This window comes from Asterias amurensis, chromosome 10 (assembly GCF_032118995.1).
Source record: "Asterias amurensis chromosome 10, ASM3211899v1".
Lineage (NCBI taxonomy): Eukaryota > Metazoa > Echinodermata > Asteroidea > Forcipulatida > Asteriidae > Asterias > Asterias amurensis.
In genome coordinates this window covers 4,764,579-4,783,409 of record NC_092657.1, presented here as the reverse complement: position 1 = coordinate 4,783,409, position 18,831 = coordinate 4,764,579, and the positions used below count along the sequence as shown (strand labels likewise).

General features: G+C 40.4%; 2 protein-coding genes across 3 annotated transcripts; one reads left to right on the top strand and one right to left on the bottom strand.

The window, feature by feature from the left end:
- Positions 1–399: 399 nt before the first annotated feature.
- Positions 400–10,163, bottom strand: LOC139942487 (protein limb expression 1 homolog). The gene is made up of 5 exons (XM_071939293.1): positions 9,979–10,163; positions 7,140–7,382; positions 6,393–6,556; positions 4,816–4,956; positions 400–3,994 (listed from the first exon to the last, which is right to left on the bottom strand). Exons 2-5 carry the CDS (start codon positions 7,357–7,359, stop codon positions 3,593–3,595), a joined length of 927 nt encoding a protein of 308 aa, XP_071795394.1. The 5' UTR covers positions 7,360–7,382; positions 9,979–10,163; the 3' UTR covers positions 400–3,592.
- Positions 10,164–10,431: 268 nt separating this feature from the next.
- Positions 10,432–16,992, top strand: LOC139942493 (low molecular weight phosphotyrosine protein phosphatase-like). Of its 2 annotated transcripts, none has more exons than XM_071939303.1 (5): positions 10,432–10,523; positions 11,748–11,938; positions 13,645–13,706; positions 14,828–14,927; positions 16,530–16,992. In XM_071939303.1, the coding sequence occupies exons 1-5, from the start codon at positions 10,481–10,483 to the stop codon at positions 16,605–16,607; spliced, it is 474 nt and encodes a 157-aa protein (XP_071795404.1). In that variant the 5' UTR covers positions 10,432–10,480; the 3' UTR covers positions 16,608–16,992. The 2 variants fall into 2 exon arrangements, with proteins under 2 accessions (XP_071795404.1, XP_071795403.1); XM_071939302.1 differs by lacking the exon at positions 11,748–11,938 and adding an exon at positions 12,005–12,195 and having other exon boundaries at positions 10,458–10,523; positions 16,530–16,932.
- The last annotated feature ends 1,839 nt before the right edge of the window (positions 16,993–18,831 follow it).

The following is an 18,831-nucleotide window of genomic DNA, read 5'->3' as shown; positions in this document are numbered from 1 at the left end:
GTAACCGTTTTTTATAAAATGCATATGGTTGGAAAGATGTTTTAAAAGTATAATACAATGATCCACACAAGTTTGCCTCGAAATTGCGTGGTTTTCCTTCTACTGTGCGAACTAACATGGTCGGCCATTTATGGGGGTCAAAATTTTGACCCCCATAAATGGCCGACGTGTTAGTCGACGATGTAAAAGGAAAACCACGCAATTTCGAGGCATGTTTGTGTGGATCATTGTATTCTACTTTTACAACATCTTTCTACCCATATGTATTTTATAAAAAACGGTTAAAAACGCTTTTCAAAGACCAACTCGACCGATCCAAGGCAACGTGTTCCTTTAATACTGAACTTAAAACCCACTTATTTTGGCCGAGTAACGAATATGTTGCACAGGCTGCCCAATGGAAGCAAACATAACAACTTTTATTTTATGGAGATTGCACCGTCTAATTCTTATAAACTTTTGATAGAAGGGACCTTTCATTTTCGACGACGGATGGTTCTGCGACGGTAAAAGATGACATTTGGTGTCATCTGCGCATGCGTAGGCTTTGAGACCGGTCGTCCCTCAATCTTCGTTGTGCTGAAAACGACAACGTTTAGCTGAAACCGTCGCAGAACCATCCGTCGCCGAAAACGAAAAGCCCCTAGTATGAAAGGGGGCACATCTCAAAACTTGTCCAGCTTTTACTTTAATTCATAACTCTTGGATTTATGAGGAAATTATGACACAAAATGTTAACTTTGACCAGTGCAGTATCTTGCCTGCCATACCAGCTGAAGAATGCACAAGGTCACGCTTATTGTAAACAAAGTTCACATGGTTAATTGGGAGTCATTTTAAAGGCAACATTTACAAACAAACAAACAACCCTTAGTTACATTATAGAAAAAGTTCAGCCTTTAATACATTACATGCAAACAAGATGATTAAAAAAAAATTAATTTTGACACAAGTATTTAAAACAATTATAAATCTACGAATTTAAATGGCATTAGAACCACTACAACCACACCAAAACAAACATAATATAATTTAGAATTCTGTACAATTTATGTGTAATAATAAGAAAAGAAAAAAAAGTGTTGTTTTTTTATCAAAAGTTGTCAAGTTTTTGAGGAAAAAGTGAAAACCAACCGCAATGTTTTCAGGAGAGTTGAGTAATAATTCATAGTACAGCGGGTATCGGTGTATGGGTAAAATAAATAATAATATTCTTTATCCCCGATGCAAATTTAATATCTCTTATATCGTTGCGGTACCCGCTGCCAAAACATAGGATTCGAACTGCCTCTAGCTAGCGGGCAACCTCGGTAGTCTAATTGGTAAGACACTGCTCTAGAATTGCAAGGGTCGTGGGTTTGAATTCCACCCATGTAACATTGTGATATTTTTTCACAGGACTCGGGAAAGTACTGAGTATACAGTGCTAACACACATCGGTGAATGGGTAAAAAACAAAATTAAAATTAACACACGATGTAGTTGAATAAAAAGTTTAAAGTTGCTTGATTTACAACTAAAAGCTACAGTATACATACAGGCAGGAAAAACAAGAATATTACAATGACTTCTAAAAAAAGCATGAAAGAAAGTTTGGTAAATGATCATACACAAGTAAAGTATTATTAATGTTTTTAAAAGGCCAATTTAGAGAGAACACTCTAAGAAGAAATTTAGTTTTGTGATGCACTCAATTTTGCAAAAAAGATGAGATTTGGGTCCTCACGAAAGTGTGGAAAAAGTTACAAACTGTTGTAAAATGTAATTATTCTTTATCCCGATGCAGATTTAACATCTATTAAACCTACACCCGTTGGTGTGAATGCTGCATTCTTGTCAACTTAAAGAAGGCTGCGTAGATTTTGTTTCATTTTTCAATTTGAATTCTTCCCGCCTCACTCAGTTCAACAACAGCTGGGAGAAACAGTAGCTATAGCAGTCACAACACAAATGCAGCTAAAAAAACAACTGTATTTTATACATTTTGAGCAGAAGAAAATAGCTTAAAATCCTTTTAAAAACCTTTAAATAAATGGCACTTTGATACAATGGAAATATTATTTATTTAAAAATCTTTTAAACCCCCTTAAATCTTTTTAAAGGAACACGTTGCCTTGGATCGGACGAGTTGGTCTATAAAAAAGCGTTTTTAACCGTTTGTTATAAAAAGCATATGGTTGGAAAGATGTTTTAAAAGTAGAATACAATGATCCACACAAGTTTGACTCGAAATTGCGTGGTTTTCCTTTTACTGTGCGAACTAACACGGTCGGCCATTTATGGGAGTCAAAAGAGTAAAAAATTTGACTCCCATAAATGGCCGACTGTGTTAGTCGACGAGGTAAAAAGAAAACCGTACAATTTCGAGGCATGTTTGTGTGGATCATTGTATTCCACTTTTACAGCATCTTTCTACCTATATACATTTTATAACAACGCTTTTCAAATACCAACTCAACCGATCCAAGGCAACGTGTTCCTTTAAAGTGAAAGATAAAAAACTCTTACATTTTCATGACACTACCAATGCCTTTTGAGTATAAAATTACATGTGCATTATTGTATTTGTTCTAGACTTTGTAAGAAACGTTTCCACCAGAAACAGACAAACAGCTTTAAAAATATTATAGTTAAAAGTGCAGAAAAATACATTTCATACAATATTCGCCTTTCCCATTAAATATGTGATTTGCTCACACAGCATGTGGGCTCAATTTCTAAGAGCTGCTTAAAAACAAATGTTGGCTGAGCACAACAAAATTATGCTTAGCAGAATAAGGTTACCAGCCGAAATAACATGTCACAATGTACCATTTCTGACTGGTATCCTGCTTATTTCTGCTTAGCAGGAATTTGTTAACATTATCTGCTTATATGCAGCTCTATTACATTGGGCCCAGCACACTAGTACTGGTTTTGCAAAATGAACAGCGAACATCGTGCCTTTTTGTATAGGTCTGATTGTGCAAAATTCGATGGTGTCTGCAGCCAATAACGTATCATGTACGCATACATGAATGAATTAATTAACATACCTCATGGGAAGGGCTCATTGGATCGTATGAGAGAATATAATTTAAATATATTTGAATATTACTGCTGAATATTAAATGAGTAGAAACCTTTAAAAAAACAACCACGGCCAACCAATCAGAATACAACGGTGTCACTGAATGGTGTTAGATTGAGTACTGCATTGCCAATCTAAACATGCTTGGCAATGAACCAGGCATACCACCAAAATCAGAGTCCAACCCTGGTGTTGGACCGAGTACTGTACTGCCAAACTGATCAAACTTTGAAGATTTGATGCAATATACATTGCTTGTGACTGGTATTTAGCTGTTGTTTACTTAGCATAACAATTGAGTGGAGTCTTGGCGAGTAATCTGATTTTACTGCTAAAAGGATTTTTTTGCTTAAGCAAAATTTTGTGCTTAAGCAGCTCTATGAAATTGGGCCCTGAATGACAGTGTAGCATCCCTTGAAGAAACCAAATCCTTATCTATTTTTGCCTATTATTTTCCCTGTTTTACCTCTGAAACTTTAAGGTGATTATTTGAAAGCATAGATGATGTGGTTGAGGCGGGATCTAACCTGGACCAAGCTGACTACAAGCAAGCATCAAGATGTCCTTCTTCTCCTTCGGGAAGCGCAGCTCTCTCCCGGCAAGTCTCGCCGTCTCGATCTCGTCGTCGGCTCGGTGGAGCTCCTCGGCGATGATCCCGCACATCTCCTGCTCCCGGGAGATCCAGTCCAGGGCCATCTGACTCCTCATGTCATCGTCGAGGTTGCGGTGCGAGTAGTGGGCGAGGACCTCCTGGCGGGAGCAGTCCCGCTCCCTCATGGCCTTCAGGCTGCCGTTCCAGTGCAGGAGCTGGAATACGGTCATCAGCTCTTGGAATTCCAGCATGGACTTGGCGCGATTCGCTTCCAGCATGAAGTGGAATGCTCCAAGGCTTGTGTTGGGGTCGTTCTCATCTTCGGGTGAACCCTGTGGAAAAGGAACAGCCACTTTGAATATCTCAGTGAGAGTTAAAAGATTGAACCCAGATAGTGCCGAGAGCTTTCGTTATCTGCAATCTTGTTCGAAGATTGAGGGGGTTGTCGGGTGTGGCATAAACTACCCTCACACTCCACCCTGGTTCGAATCCCACCACGCATGCCTCGAAATAGCCCACAGCTACTGCCATTATCTTCATAACCAATGCGACTGTGTCGGGGGCGACTTTGTTAGGGGGCGACTGTGTTGGGGGCCGACTTTGTCGGGGGCCACTTTGTAGGGGGCCACTTTGTAGGAGGCGACATTGTGAGGGGGCGAGTTTGTACACGGAGGGGGCGAGCTTGCTAGGGGGTGACTTGCTAGGGGGTGACTTTGTAGGGGGCGACTTTGTAGGGGGCCACTTTGTAGGAGGCGACATTGTGAGGGGGCGAGTTTGTACACGGAGGGGGCGAGCTTGCTAGGGGGTGACTTGCTAGGGGGTGACTTGCTAGGGGGTGACTTTGTAGGGGGCGACTTTGTAGGGGGCGACTTTGCCGGGGGACGACTTTGCCGGGGGACGAGATCCTATTGTGCCATGGTGCCCTGTATTTTTGCTCTGGTGCCCTTGGAATTGATCTCTGGGTTTTTCCTCCCATATCTAAAACTAAAACTTCATTCCTTGTCTTCTGTATGTGGAGATATCAGTTGGTATAGTAACATGCAAGTTGGCTTTTCGCAGAAGTCTTGGCTTTACAACAGTAAAGAAAATAAATAGAAAAAAATAGTTGGCTACCTGACGATACAATTTGTTTACTTTCAACACTAAACCATACCTTGAACGATTTCTTTGCATCTTCAACAGCCTTGTTGATAAACTCATCGGTGATTTTTCTCGACGGGTGCTCGTTGAAGACAGAGTTCATGAGGGCTATCTTAGCTGCACTGCGCCTTGCTTCTGCCTTGGTGGGACAGTTCTACAAAAGAAGTACAGGTACAGTACAATTAATTTCCATCAAAGAAAACAAAGTATAATTTTCTATAGTCATTTTATATGTAAAAACCACCTCAGAGACTCGGTTCGAATCCCAACCATGGCACTACATGGATTGGATGTGGATTTGGGTTTTCCCCTGGAACAATTTTCTGGGGTTTTCCCTCGCACATCTAAAACTGAAATTTCCTCTATGTCTTCTCTCCTCTCGATTGGCTCTAATACATGTACATGTAATAAGTAACAGTGTTGAGAATACCAGATCCTGATCCAGAATTAACATGCGTTGACCTGTGACCTTCGCATTGTACACAAAAGAGTATTGTGTTGTATAAAGTTTGGTGTCTATATTATAGGAAACTTTTGGAAGGGCATCAGGGCCCAATTTCTTAGAGCTACTCAAAGGCAGTGGTAACTAAATAATTACTCAAAAATAATTATTAGTATTAAAACCTTACTGAGTAATGAGTAATGTGGTCGCACGGTGGTCGGGTGATGGAAATCTTGAAGCGCTATCATTAAATCACACAGTTTTTACGCCTCAGCGATGACTATAAACTGTGTTTTTTAGGATCGTGCCTCAAGATTTTCATTGTGCGACCAGCGTGCAACTGACTTTAAACCGGCTTGTAGGTCTTGCTCTCACGGGAATTTCATCTTTGAGAGGGCAAGGCCATTTCTATTTTCCAAAGGGCACTTCCATTGGAAAAAGTCAATTGGAAACATTTGCAGGGGCACCAAGGCCCAAGACAGGGGCAACAGAAGCCAAGACCTCCATGGCCTGCGTGTAATTCCAGGCCTGCTCTCAGACCTCAGTATTCAAAGAGGAAAACAACAGAAAAGGAGAAGAAACCAAAGCCTACTTCCGTATGGACTGTAAAAGGGGTAACCCTGTTTCAGCCCTAGGAGTAGGTGGCAACAGCCTCTGGAATAAAATAATTGTAGCCCACACTTTGAAGTGGCCTTAAAGGATTTGGATAATTTTTCAAAATGTCCATAGATTTACACTAAACTTACAGGGTTTGAAGATAATGATAGTGGAAAGCTTCCTTTCAAATATTACTTACTGACGTGCTGTAGGTTTTTTTTTTAAATGAGTAAAACAATGTCATGAAAACACGTGTGTAAATGATTAAAATAATGTTCATCTCATGAGACGAAAATTATTTTCATGGCATTGTTTTACTCACTTCCCCAAAACTACAGCACCTCAGCACGTAATATTTTCAGGGAAGCTTTCTATTATCATTATCTTCAAACTGTGTAAGTTTAATGTAAAGCTGTGGACATTGTGTTTTTTGTCCTACAAAAAGTGAACAGACCCTTTAAGGCTTTGTGTGTCTGGTGACTTGCATAACAAAAAAACAAAAAAAACAAAAAAAAGGCAAACAATACAGGCAGGTGTTCCCTCCTTTTTACCTGGAAACTAGCAAAGCAGCTTCCTCCTGGCAGGGTGACGAAGCAAACGTACGGTGGACTCGATGTGGGAATGGATTCGTAGACCACAAGAGGGCCTCCTATCAGTTCTGTGCCACGAGACGCTTTCATCTGCCAGAACTCTTGCAACGCTTCCACAACATTGACTATTGAACAAAATAGAAGGGTGGGTTTAGTTTAGCAATAGCATTAGGGTTTAAAGATGAGTACAAGTTACAGCAACACTGAACCCTTAATAATAATAAATAAGACTTATAAAGCATTTTTTTCAGAGATACACTGCGCTGGTATAAAGAATGCTGCAAAAAAAGTCAGTTTATGGGCGAGAAGAGAACAGAGGATGCGCTTTTAATTGACACTTGGAAGTCTGGAGTTGTGAGTCTTGAAAGTCTTGTGGTCGCAAATCATTTTGCAAAGGGCACTTACACTAGAGAACCTTAAAAGTCTGTCTTTATTATAGGAAACTTTTGAAGGGGCATTGAGGCCCAGACCAGGGCCCAATTTCTTAGAGCTGCTTTAGCACAAAAAGTGGCCAAGCACAACAAATTTATGCTTACCAGAATATGGTTACCAACCAAACTACTATGTAACATAAAATTTGTGACTGGTATCCTGCTTGTTTTAGCTCAGCAGAAACTTCTTAAGTAATAATTTCTGCTTTAAGCAGCTCTATGAAACTGGCCCCAGGCCCGACTATATTAAATTCCTTGGCTTTCCAAGTATTCTTACCTCTGCCGTAGCCGTGAGTGTGCTTTGCGAAACTATTGACCACAGCATCGACTGCTTCTTTCAGCACTGTCTTGGCCTTCTGGTCACTCATGGGTGCCCCGGGATGCCTCTGACCAGCACCTCTACCTCTGGGTGTCAACCCAGCCATCGCTGGGTTATGGCGCTGGGCAGCTGATGCCTGGCTACCGTTTGGAGCATGGTATGACCTGTTTGCCATCATGGCCCAAGATGCTGTTCAAGAATCTATTGAGACAAGGTTGAGAATAAGGGATCGCTCCCAAAAAGGGGAAATTAAGAAACTGGTAACAAATTCAATCAAAGACTGAAAGAGACCGTTTAACAAACTACATCACTTATACCATGGAGGAAGGAAGAGAAGGAGCTCAACGAAGGGACTTCAAAAGGCGCGCCTGCGGTACCGCGGCGTTTAACGACACCTCGTAATCACCCACATACTTTTACAGACAATGGGCGACCTGGCGTATGTGAGTTTGCGCGTGTGACTTGGTTCTTCACTCAACTATGGTGTCGTTTGTCGTATGGATATAATACAGAAAAAACTACTTTTTTGAGACCTGATAAAAGTTGTGTACATTTGTGCCCACCAAATCGAAAAATACAATTGAATACCAACCACCCTCGTGTGCTAATAGCCAAATGTTGAACCACCGCTAGTGACTGGAAAGTCACAAAAAATGTAAAAATATGCCATGATGTTTCAGTAAAACACCACAAACAGTAAACGTAAACGTGTATAATTCACAATTCTTGTCTCCAATGATTCAACTTTACACGAAGGCAACGGTGCAGAGCGGCGGTACCACGGGTTCTGTACAAAGAGATCTAATCCTGCTCGTTAATCGGCCGTCCAGCTGGAGGTCTCCTATCTTTTTCCACTGGTCAGACAGGGGCATTGTCAGGGTATTCTTTTGTTACTCTGTGGTTTTGCGAGTCGTTCGAGCTCCTTCTCTTCCTTCCTCCATGCTTATACTCAAGTGCAACTAGATTAACTCATACATTTTTACGAAATGGTTAGGCCTACTTCTAATTTCAATGGTCGCACGAAAGGCAATAGATATTTCATTGATTGAAGAGTAACCCTAGTTGCGATAACGTAACCCTCCTCCCGACGGCCAAGAGAAGGGTTATGTTATCTCAACTAGAGTAACTCCACTTTTGTGGCAAAGTAGAACCAGCACAACTGGGCGAGTGGTACTCCTTTGAGGTCCATAATTGTTTGCGCTTGCATGTGAGCCGAGAATGGTGACGGTAAGCTTGCGCAGCATTCGGCAGTAAGCAGCCGTTTCACTCACACCTGACTTGGTTGGGCTTTTCCTTTTATATTAAAAGTTACTAAACTAAATAAAACTCACTCAATATATTATAGTAGTTGTATATATTATTACTATAAGTAGTTGCGATAACGTAACCCTCCTGCCGACGGCAGGAGGGTTACGTTATCGCAACTTTTGTATAAACTAGTAATTATTAATATTAGTATAAAAAATAAGTGACTATAATTATAAATAAATTCTGTCTTAGTACTGCTAACGAAATAATGTTCTCTATTTCAGACTCTTCTTGATTGAAAAATAAGAAAATTTTACAAACTACGTACTAACAGTATCCTCTGCTTACCAGTTATCACGCTATTATGCCTTTTTCTTTGAATTGGGAAAAAAATAATGATGCCATATATCAACCGATGCCCTAATTATCTTCATTTGTTAATTCGAAGTGTGCAAACATGTATTAAAACTTGATGGACATTGAAATGTTCATACCACACACATATCTTGGATGACTTCAACTGGCCCCATTTGTTTTGAGTTTTTCCTGTTTTCACGGCAAACGAGAAAGTACGGTTTCCCGGTGAAGCCATACATGGAAGAAACATCTGCAGTGACTACAAGTGTTCTTTGAGACTCTGTGTATGACTGTATAGCCAGCAGTTGCCTTCATTTTATTCAAAATATTTTTTTATTAAATTTTTAAAATTACCATGGTAACTTGCAAAAAATTAAAAAAAATTAAAAATATATAAAAAGTGTGAAAAATTACTGGCTTCAAAATCTGATTTCTATTTATTTTTTTTCTATTTTTTTTCTTAATATTTATAATAAAGCGTATAAATAAACAGTGATAATTGAATCAACAAGCTGATGTTTAAATTTTAATATAAATAATAGTATTGATACGAGGGTTACAAAATAAAAATCTCCAAAAATATTAGAAAATTATATAAGGCACAGGCTTCTTTAAGCCTCGGTATTTTTTTTCAAGAATGCTCAGCAAAACATTCAGTCACATGATTTTGATCATCATGAATTGTGAATTGAAATAGCGTTTGATGAAACTTTTTTCGGTGGGCAAATATTTTTATATGGCCTCAACATTATGACATATTTGTGTACCTTGTAGAAATGCCTAAAATACCAAACTTTTTGCATTTACAAGTGCAAATGACCAGTGGAGCCTTACGTGTTTCTAAGTTTTGGTCAAAGAAGAGGAGACTCTTTGCTTGGCATATAAAACCACACAATTTTTATCTAGGGACTGTTACCACACAATTTTTATCTAGGGACTGTTTACATCGCGCACAGAGAGGTAAAAGATTTGCAACGATAATAGGGACACCTCGAAAACAGGACCTCCTACGATATACTTACACACACTTAATAAAATACATTTTGTAACAATTATTAACGGTCCTACCATGGTCCTACTAAAAAAGTCAGTACATTGGGCATGCAATTGCTGTTGCAACATTTTCCCTCGTTAACACTACCTACTAACTACTAAACACAGATCTTCCTCCATGCACAGATTAAATACATACCGGTTCCAAGGAAGAATACTCTAATTGTTTTCGAAAACCTCCATCTATCGGATGAGCATGGCTATTCTCAAGATATTGTATATTTTGGGGTTATTAAAAAGTGCTTCCCAACTTTACATAGAATAGAAACAAACAAACATTATTGTTGACGATTGATTGTTCTTTTTTTTGTCATAGCGCAGAGCGACTAGACAGTTTCAGAGTACCAGCGGCGTTATATTTAAATGGAAGCATGTACAATTAACAGGGGCGGTAACCAGCGGCAGTAAAATATGATCTGGTTCCAGACTCTATTATATTCAAACGACTTTGAGTTGTTGAGACTGCGGAACCAAACTGTTTAATCCCGAGTTGGGTAAATGTTCCAACTGTAATTGGGCATAATAATTAACTCGAGTTGGGCATGCTTCCAATTACAGTTGGACTGCTGTAAACTATAATTGGGCAGTAGAAGTAATAGTTGGGACATTTATCAACTTGGGTAAATCTGAACGAAATCAAAATGGCTGCCTCCGCAAATAAATCGGTTCTTTTCGTCTGCCTAGGTAGGTAGGGAAACGTGATTTACTTTTTTATTTAAAGTGACAATTATCACTTGCATATCGATGGGTGTGTACTGGTTATCTTGGTAGTTAAGTGCCTAAATGTTGGCCGCGACAGTGTTTGTTCGCGGGCACAAACGACCGTCTGCGTGGGTATTTTGTTTTGAGGTATCAGAATTCTCGAATTCCGGGGGCGGGGTCAGACTCTAGAGGTGGGCGGTGGGCGGTGGGGGGGGGGGGGGCGGTGTGAAATAACATCTCAGGTCAAAGTGTATTATATTGTTCATTGTTGTGTTGAAAGTATTTCTATAGTTATTCGCCTTTGTGTATTGAAATATTTAATATGTTATGTAAATATTTCCCGTAAACGAAAAAATAAAAGGCAAACTTGCCTTTTTTTTTTTTTTTGGGGGGGGGGGCCTTTTCTGTGTTAGTTGTTAACTTCATTCAAATAAAACTTAACTTTTAGTTTAGTGTGTTAATAATACTTTTTTTAAAGTAAGGACTGCGTTCAATGGTCCACAATCACATAGTATAGCTAATTCTATTTTATTATTCATGTTTTGTTATTGTTGGGCGCAGTCTTCGAAAATGGTAACTTATATATTGACCCTCTCACGCTAAGGGGTGATTTTCTCAGCTACTAAACCCCAACCTGAGTCTTGACCGATGCGGACGAGAACACTCAACCAATTTGAAATTCCTGCTACCAGCACATAAGTTTATGCCAACTCTTTTTGCCCCGCACCATTCAGTTTTTTAACAACAACCTCCAGCTGTCAATCATCACTTAATCATGCTTAAGTGCAACAACATTTAAAGAGCAATGTCTCAATAAAATGTAAATTCTTCCTTAGGCCACCCTCCGCCACCTCCAGTCAAAACTCTTTCATGGAGTATTAATTTTGGTCCTGTGAAAAAATATCATAGGCACATTACTCGGGTGGGATTCGAACCCACAACCCTTGCAATTCTAGAGCAGTGTCTCGAATCCCACCCGAGAATTTGCCTGTGATATTTTTTTACAGGACTCGGGGGGGGGGGGGGGAAAGTACTGAGTATACAGTGCTAACGCACACCCGTGTGTGGGCAAAAACCAAATATTAATATTCTTTATCCCCGATGCAAATTTAACATCTATTATATCTTTCTTGGAGTGTTTTGGAGGAAAAACAACCAAGTTCCAATCAGATACTTCTACGCGCCCTTCCTTTTTTATTTATAAAGGAAATATCTGTCGATCACCGATGGGCGAGAGTATGCTAGTCCACATGCTAGAAGAACGGGGTGTGGCAGATGATTGGTTGGTAGATAGTGCAGCCACTTCTACCTATCAGATTGACAAGGAGCCTGACCATATGGCCAATACTGTGTTAGTTGAAAATGGAATCAAGAAGAGCCATCATAAGGGGAGACAGGTGAGTCTGGTACCTAGAACCACATTTAAAAGCATGTTCTGTTTGTTTGTCTTTCTCTCTGTTTAGGCAATATATGCCGTTCCACAATGGCTGAGGCTATGCTGAAGCATGAGTTGAAAGCGAGGGATGTGATGTCGGAGTGGACTGTGGATAGTGCGGCGACATCCACGTATGAGATTGGCAATGAGCCAGATGATCGGGGGAATGATTTGTTGCAAGAGAATGGCATTGAGAGAAACAGGCACAGGGCAAGGCAGGTGAGGTGTTAAATTCACTGAGTGCAAAGGGCTAAATTGGTGAATATCGACTGAGTGCAAGGGGCTAGTCAGGTGAGGTGTTATATTGACCATAGAGGAAGGACTGTCCTTCCTCTATGTGTTAACTGATTGCAAAAAGCAAGACTGGTGAGGTTAAATTGACTAAGTGCTAGACTAGCAAGTTTGTTATATTGACCGAGTGTAAAGGGCTAGTAAGGTGATATTGACCGAGTGTAAAGAGCCAGACTGGTAAGGTTAAATTGACCGAGTGCAAAGTGCTAGACAAGTGAGTTTGTTATATTGACTGTAAAGGGCTAGAAAGGTGAGGTATTGTTTTGAGGCGAGCGCAACGAGCAAGACGGATGAGGTGTTATATTTGACTGATTACAAAGAGTTAAGTAGACAGATGAGGTGTTATATTTACTGATTTCAAAGAGCTTGACAGATGTGGTGTTATATTGACCAGGTGTAAAGAGCAAGACAGGGGATGTGTTATATTGATTGAGGGCAATGAGCTACAGAGGTCACCGGTGAGGTGTAAGCTATTGACTGATTGCAAAGAGGTAGACAGGCAAGCTTTTATAAAGACTGACTGTGTTGCAAATCAGTGAGGTGTTATAATGTTAGAATAAAAGAGTTGCAATGAGGTCCTAAACAGCCTGTCGTTAAAAACTGGTGTCCTAGGAAACCTGTCCCTCATGATGGGGAATTTGCTGAATTAGGGGAATTTTTTTTATGTTTATCTTTATCATTAGTACAAACTTTTAATCTTTATTTTTGTGGTATTGAATGCTGTTTAGTTTTGAAATTATTTTCTTTGATATGGGGAATTAATAAGGGAATCAATGTGTGGTGAAGAGGTTTTCAACTAGTGGTTTAATCCCAACGAGGCCTGGTTCTTTATAATTTTACCGAGACAAAGTCTAGGTAAATTATCAAGAACCAGGCCTCGGCGGGTTTAAACCACTAGTTGAAAACCGATTCAACACACTTTGATTCCCATTCATAAATACCTTTTCGGTCAAAAAACATCAACACTTTTGGTCAAAAAGTAAAAGAAATGCAAAATTATAATTGTTCAATGATTTCTTTCAACACAACACCCCCCCCCCCCCAGCTATGAAATGGTAAGGCCCTCTGCTGCCACGGGTAAACAACTCCTAATAAGGGAATGCTGTGGGCGTCGCTCGTATCGCGTGATGTGCCACAACTGTCCCAGCCGTTGCTCTCGACCAATAGGAATGAAGAAACTGTCATATAATCACAGGTGCAAGCTCGCGTGTGACGCCCATGTTCCAACACTTTTTACCGGTCATAAACAAAGGTTTATACACACCCACGTGACGCGCTCTCCACCAATAGGAATAGCGAAACTGTCCAAGGTATTTATGAATATGTTTTATTATCCCTAAAATTAATTTTGTTTTAATTTAATTTTTGTGTGTGTAGATTACAAAGCAAGATTACACAAAGTTTCACTACATTTTTGGATTTGATGATGACAACTTAAGGTAACTTAATAAGCTTTTATAACAATAATAAAACAAAAATTGAGTTCAATCCACTAATAGACCGCTAGGTCACAACAAGTCAATATTTGTGTACTTGTTAAAGGGAGGGTACACGTTTGGTAATTACTCAAAACAAATATTATTTTAAAAACTGACTTGGTAACTATCATTTGAGAGCTGTTGATAGTATAAAACATTGTGGGAAACGACTCCCTCTGAAGTAACAAAGTTTTTGGGAAAGAGGTAACTTCTCACTAAAATAATAAAAGACTTCTAGCTAGAAGTCTTTTATTCCTGTCTGAAAGCACACAAATTCGTCCAACAAGGGTGTTTTTTCTTTCATCGTTTTCTCGCAACTTTGATGACCAATTGAGCCCAAATTTTCACAGGCTTGTTATTTTATGTAGAGTGTCGCGGCCGAGTGGTTAAGAGCATCGAATTCAAGTTCTGGTGCTAATTCACCGGAGTGTGGGTTCGAATCCCGGTCGTGACACTTGTGTCCTTGAGCAAGATACTTTACTATAATTGCTTCTCTTCACCCAGGGGTATAAATGGGTACCTGCGAGGGTAGAGGTTGATATTGTGAATGAAAAGCTTTCGAAGCGCCACGGCAGCTCGGGGCTGTATACTCCCAAGGGAGCTGAGAAAGATTAAAGGGATGTTTATTGGCCCAATGACCAGGGGACTAATGTAAAGCGCATTGATATGATTTATTGTGAAATGCGCTATATAAGAACTTGTTATTATTATTATTATTATTATTATGCTTATTTAATGGGATACACCAAGTGAGAACACTGGTCTTTGACAATTACCAAACGTGTACAGTGCCTTTAAAGTACGGTAAAAGAGCCTAATTTTGCATTCAGCGCCCCCACCCTTTAGAACTCTCTTCCTGCTACCCTCCGTTCCCAGATAAACCCGGACCTCTTCAAATCACATCATGTCACATCTCAAAACCCACATGTCCACTCAATCTTTTTGGTAATTGTTTAGTACTAGTTGCCTTCTCTTGTATAATTTTTTGTGTTTGTAAAGCGCATTGAGATTACTTCTGAATTGCGCTATATAAGTATTTCTTCTTCAACCCACAACTCATACACCTGTGTGATTGATTTCAGCATCTTAAACCAACGCAAGCCAGCAGGGAGCACCAGCCTCGTCAGACTCTTGGGTGATCTAGATCCACAAAAGGAACGCATCATTGTGGATCCCTACTACGTAAGTCAAAATGGAAATTGTTAAGTTAATGTTTGCGATAGCACCATGTGTTAATGTCCCTTGAGTAATCGTGGTTAGTGGTAGTTGCACCAAGTGACAGTCTCTTTTAAAGGCATTGGACACTATTGGTAATTGTCAAAGACTAGCCTTCACAGTTGAATTCACAGGCTGATTTCGAGACCTCAAGTTCTAAACTTGAGGTCTCGAAATCAAATTCGTGAAAAATTACTTCTTTCTCGAAAACTATGGCACTTCAGAGGGAGCCGTTTCTCACAATGTTTCCTACCATCAACCTCTCCCCATTACTCATCACCAAGAAATGTTTTATGCCAATAATTATTTTGAGTAATTACCAATAGTGTCCACTGCCTTTAAATAGTAGGGGTGAATTTGCAAAAACACAATTTAAAAATTCCTTCTCAGTACATGACTTATACATGTAGAACGTGTGCCATTGTCTTATGCTACAGTGATGCCTGTTGCCTATTGAACACTAGTTCCTAGGACACACAGAACCGGTGCCTAAGACCTTTGAAAATGGTGCAGAGGGTGTATTGAACACTGGTGCCTAGAGCCGACAGAACACCTGTGTCTACCTAGTGCCCACTTATGCCTAGGGCATACAAACACTGGTGCATAGAGCCTACATAACATCTGTGTCTAGTGCCTACAGAACACCTGTGCCTAGGGCCTACAGAACACCTGTGCCTAGTTCCTACAGAACACCTGTGTCTAGGGCCTACAGAACACCTGTGTCTAGGGCCTACAGAACGCCTGTGTCTAGGGCCTACAAAACACTTGTGCCTAGAGCCTACAGAACACCTGTGCCAAGGGCCTACAGAACACCTGTGCCTAGTGCCTACAGAACACCTGTGCCTAGTGCCTACAGAACACCTGTGTCTAGGGCCTACAGAACACCTGTGTCTAGGGCCTACAGAACGCCTGTGTCTAGGGCCTACGAACACCTGTGTCTAGGGCCTACAGAACACTTGTGTCTAGGGCCTACAGAACACTTGTGCCTAAGGCCTACAGAACACCTGTGTCTAGGGCCTACGAACACCTGTGTCTAGGGCCTACAGAACACCTGTGTCTAGGGCCTACGAACACCTGGGTCTAGGGCCTACAGAACACCTGTGTCTAGGGCCTACAGAACACTTGTGCCTAGTCCCTACAAAACACTTATGCCTACAATCCCAGCCAAAATGCTTGGGCCACCCATTCCTAACGTTATATAAAACCATTCTCTGTCCACTTTCCGTTGACAATAAACATTGTCTCCCCTGCCCCCCGTTTAATGTTGACTGTAACGCAGAAGAAGGCCGCCAATTGGAACCAACATTGAAAGGGGGCAGGAGGCCCAACAAGATATGGCCGGGATTGTAGAGCCTACAGAGCACCTGTGCCTAGGGCCTATGGAACACTGGTGCATAGAGCCTAGCGAACACCTGTACCGAGGGCCTACAGAACACCTGTTCCTAAGGCCTACAGAAACACTGGTGTCTAGAGCCGAACACCAGTGCTTGGTGCCTACGGAACACTGGTGTGTAGGGCCTTTTCAGATTTGATTTTTGAAGAGTGTATTTATTTTTGTTATCCACACAGTACGACAAGGCCGCCTTTGAGAAGGTGTTTGTTCAAAACAAACGATGCCTGGAGGCATTCTTAAAGGAGGTACTGTAAGAATCTCAGAGATGCAGTAGAAGCTACAGTGAAGAGAGAGCGTCTCAATGTGTCGACTCACTCACATTTCAGTTGGGTAAAAACATTTGTCGTGGCCGAGCGAATACGAAAAAACAAACTCAAGCTCTGTTGTTTCTGTTTAGTCTCGCTTGTGACACTTGTGTCCCTAAGCAAGACACATAATTGCTTCTCTCCACCCAGGGGTAAATGAGTGCCTGATTGATTCAGCTTAGTAGCGCATATTTATTGAACAGGCTGTATACTCCCCAGAGAGCTGAGATGGTTTATGGAATGACCAGGAGTAATAATGTAAAGGCCTGTATAAAAAACGATTATTATTATTATTATTATCATATAGAAAGGTTTGCGGTAACACCATGTAATGACTATCTCTAATGAGTTGGGGTGGTTCTGAAAAGAACCGTTGGTTTCAACTTGACGTTTCGTTCAGTATGCTCTGATCGTCTTCTGGAGAATGGGGTGGTTCTGAAAAGAACCAGTTGTTTCAACTCAACGTTTCGACCAGTATGCTCTGATGAAACCAACGGTTCACAGACGATCAGAGTCTGATCGTCTTCTGTGAGCCGTTGGTTTCAACTCGACGCTTCGATTAGTATGCTCTAATCGAAACGTCGAGCCAGAAGACGATCAGAGCAAACTGATCGAAACGTCGAGCGGAAACCAACGGTTCTTTTCAGAACCACCCAAACTCATTAGAGAAAGTCATTACATGGTGTTACCTTTCTATATCGTGTTTCCACCATGCAAAGTTTCAAATCCTAGTTATTATTATCATTGTTGGAAGGCTTTGGAAAATTGAGTCACAGAGGGAACAAGATGTGTATTGAGCTCTGTATACTCAGAACTTTCATAAATTCTGTAAGAAAAATTACAGGCAACTCACTTGGATGGGGGTTGAATCCACCACCTTTGCCTTTCTATAGACGATGTGACCTATGTTTACATTCAAACCGTCCTCTGTTGACAAATTACTATACACGTCATGTTTCGCCGGGCACTGAGTTGCGTAGTAATAGTAAGATTGCGTACACTTTCTAGCTGGCTGCCAAAACACAAAGGTTTTGCCTGGCGGTATGCGCGCGAATCATGTTATGGTTTTCGTGTGACGTGAAAGGTCACATCGTCTATAACAGATGTCGTACCACTAGACCACTAGGCTAGCTCGTTGGCTAGAGGCCGTTATAATCATATTTGTTGCAATAATTTAAAAGATGTTTTTTTTTGCATTGAGGGTAAGGCATGTACTAAGGGAAATTAATTTGACTTAACCCTTTACACAGATGTGTTATTAAAGCCATTGGACCCTTTCGGTTCAGAAAAAAAATAAAAGTTCACAGATTTACAAATAACTTACAGGGTTAACAAAAGGCAATGGTGAAAGACTTCTCTTGAAATATTATTCCAAGGAATGCTTTACTTTTTGATAAAACAGCAAAACAATGTAAGTTCTCGTTAACGAGAATTACGGATTTATGTTAAACACATGTCATGACACGGCAAAACGCGCAGAAACAAGGGTGGGTTTTTCCGTTGTTTTCTCCCGACTCCGATGACCGATTGAGCCTAAATTTTCACAGGTTTGTTATTTGATGTAGAAGTTGTGGTACACAAAGTGTGGGCCTTGGACAACACTGTTTACCGAAAGGGTCCAATGGCTTAAAGCACTGTATACTTAGTACTTCCCCTGAGCTCTGTGAAAACAAGTTCACTTGCGAACCACGGGGCTGGGATTTGTGTGTAATGAATGCATGGTGTGTTCAAAATGCATGAAGAAAAAAACTATTGGTGAAGTGTAAAATTAAATAAGCGAGCTATTTTCGTGCTTTAGCAAATTTTTGAAATTGGCCCCTGTTCTTTAGATGATGTTTTTTTGCGGCAGTTAATACATAGCAAAATAAAGTGACGCGTGCTCCTCCAATCAAATGAGATGGATCTATGTGTGTGGTATTTAGAATACAGTGGTCAGCCCTGGAATTACATAGAGGCGATATGCATCAAATGGAAATTTAATTGGTAATCCTCTCTTTATCAAGGAAGAAATTTCATGCTAGGCAAATTTTTGTGCTAAGCAGCCCATGAAATTGAGCCCTGAGCACCAATTGGCACCAATTTGTTTCAATTATAAAGACATTTTCTCATGTTGATTTTATGATTTGGTTCTTTGCTTTGAATTGTTTTATTTTCGTTTTAAATGGTTGCACTC

Bases quoted from the DNA above. Each gene is read 5' to 3' on its own strand.
- LOC139942487 (XM_071939293.1), bottom strand. From the start codon at position 7,359: ATGATGGCAAACAGGTCATACCATGCTCCAAACGGTAGCCAGGCATCA. The intron at 6,557-7,139 runs GTAAGAATACTT...TTTGTTCAATAG, and splicing joins CACTCACGGCTACGGCAGAG to TCAATGTTGTGGAAGCGTTG. The intron at 3,995-4,815 runs GTATGGTTTAGT...CCTTTTCCACAG, and splicing joins ATGCAAAGAAATCGTTCAAG to GGTTCACCCGAAGATGAGAA.
- LOC139942493 (XM_071939303.1), top strand. From the start codon at position 10,481: ATGGCTGCCTCCGCAAATAAATCGGTTCTTTTCGTCTGCCTAG. The intron at 13,707-14,827 runs GTAACTTAATAA...GATTGATTTCAG, and splicing joins TTTGATGATGACAACTTAAG to CATCTTAAACCAACGCAAGC. The intron at 14,928-16,529 runs GTAAGTCAAAAT...TTATCCACACAG, and splicing joins TCATTGTGGATCCCTACTAC to TACGACAAGGCCGCCTTTGA.